General features: G+C 41.8%; 1 protein-coding gene across 4 annotated transcripts in view; it reads left to right on the top strand.

Moving 5' to 3' along the window:
* Nucleotides 1-1,010, top strand: part of TMEM116 (transmembrane protein 116) — an 83,738-nt gene that overhangs the window by 42,681 nt on the left and 40,047 nt on the right. For all 4 annotated transcript variants that reach the window (XM_011997896.1, XM_011997895.1, XM_011997894.1 and 1 more), the window contains one exon: nt 544-675. Coding sequence is in view for 3 of the 4 variants with exons in the window: in XM_011997895.1 (XP_011853285.1) it covers nt 544-675 (132 nt within the window). In the remaining variant the exon portion in view is untranslated. The remainder of the gene's footprint in view (nt 1-543; nt 676-1,010) is intronic.

The following is a 1,010-nucleotide window of genomic DNA, read 5'->3' as shown; positions in this document are numbered from 1 at the left end:
AGCCGGGCGTGGTGGCAGGCGCCTGTAGTCCCAGCTACTTGGGAGGCTGAGGCAGGAGAATGGTGTGAACCTGGGAGGCGGAGCTTGCAGTGAGCTGAGATTGTGCCACTGCACTCTAGCCTGGGTGACAGAGCAAAACTCTGTCTCAAAAAAAAAAAAAAAAAAAAGTAGAAGATGTTGCCTGTGCCACTAAAGCACTCTCAATTGTCTCCTTGTGGTACATGTCCACTGCAAAATTTCTCATCTTTCCACTCTTTTTTTAACCCTATACCTAAGAAAGGAGTGTCCCTATGAGTAAGAAGTTTCAGTACTAATCTATCCATGAGTACTCTAATTCCAGAACAGTTGGGATAACTGTAGTTATGTTATAGATTCCTTCCTATCTGTAGTCTTCATTTGCATTCCCCACAATCAGCCAATGGCAGAGGCCCCAGAAAAATGATGACAGTTTCCTACTAGAAAGATAAAATGTAAGAATTGTTACATTGTTAACATTCTCCTAGCTACATCATGTATGAAATGAGGATTTTATTACTTTGACAGATAAGACCACTTTTTTATCTGAGCTTCTGTGACCTGCTCCTGGGACTTTGCTGGCTCACAGAGACACTTCTCTATGGAGCTTCAGTAGCAAATAAGGACATCATCTGCTATAACCTACAAGCGGTTGGACAGGTAAGTGCTACAAGACTGTCACTGCACCTTGCAAGAAAGGCACACTCAGATCTAAATAGAAACAAAGTTGATTCACCTTGGGAAGTGGAGACCCATTTATTTATTGTTACATTTTGAAAAAACAGTATTTATTTATTATAGAAAATTTTGAAAATTCAGAGAAGCAAAAAGATAAATAATATTATCTTTACTCTTTAATTTTTTTTTGTTTGTTTTGAGACGGAGTCTCGCTCTCTCTCCCAGGCTGGAGTGCAGTGACGTGATCTCAGCTCACTGCAAGCTCTGCCTCCCGGGTTCACGCCATTCTCCTGCCTCAGCCTCCCAAGTAGCTGGGA

Source organism: Mandrillus leucophaeus, unplaced genomic scaffold (genome assembly GCF_000951045.1).
Source record: "Mandrillus leucophaeus isolate KB7577 unplaced genomic scaffold, Mleu.le_1.0 Scaffold55, whole genome shotgun sequence".
Taxonomy (NCBI): domain Eukaryota; kingdom Metazoa; phylum Chordata; class Mammalia; order Primates; family Cercopithecidae; genus Mandrillus; species Mandrillus leucophaeus.
The sequence above is the reverse complement of the archived record's forward strand: the minus strand, read 5'-3'. Positions and strand labels throughout refer to the sequence as shown.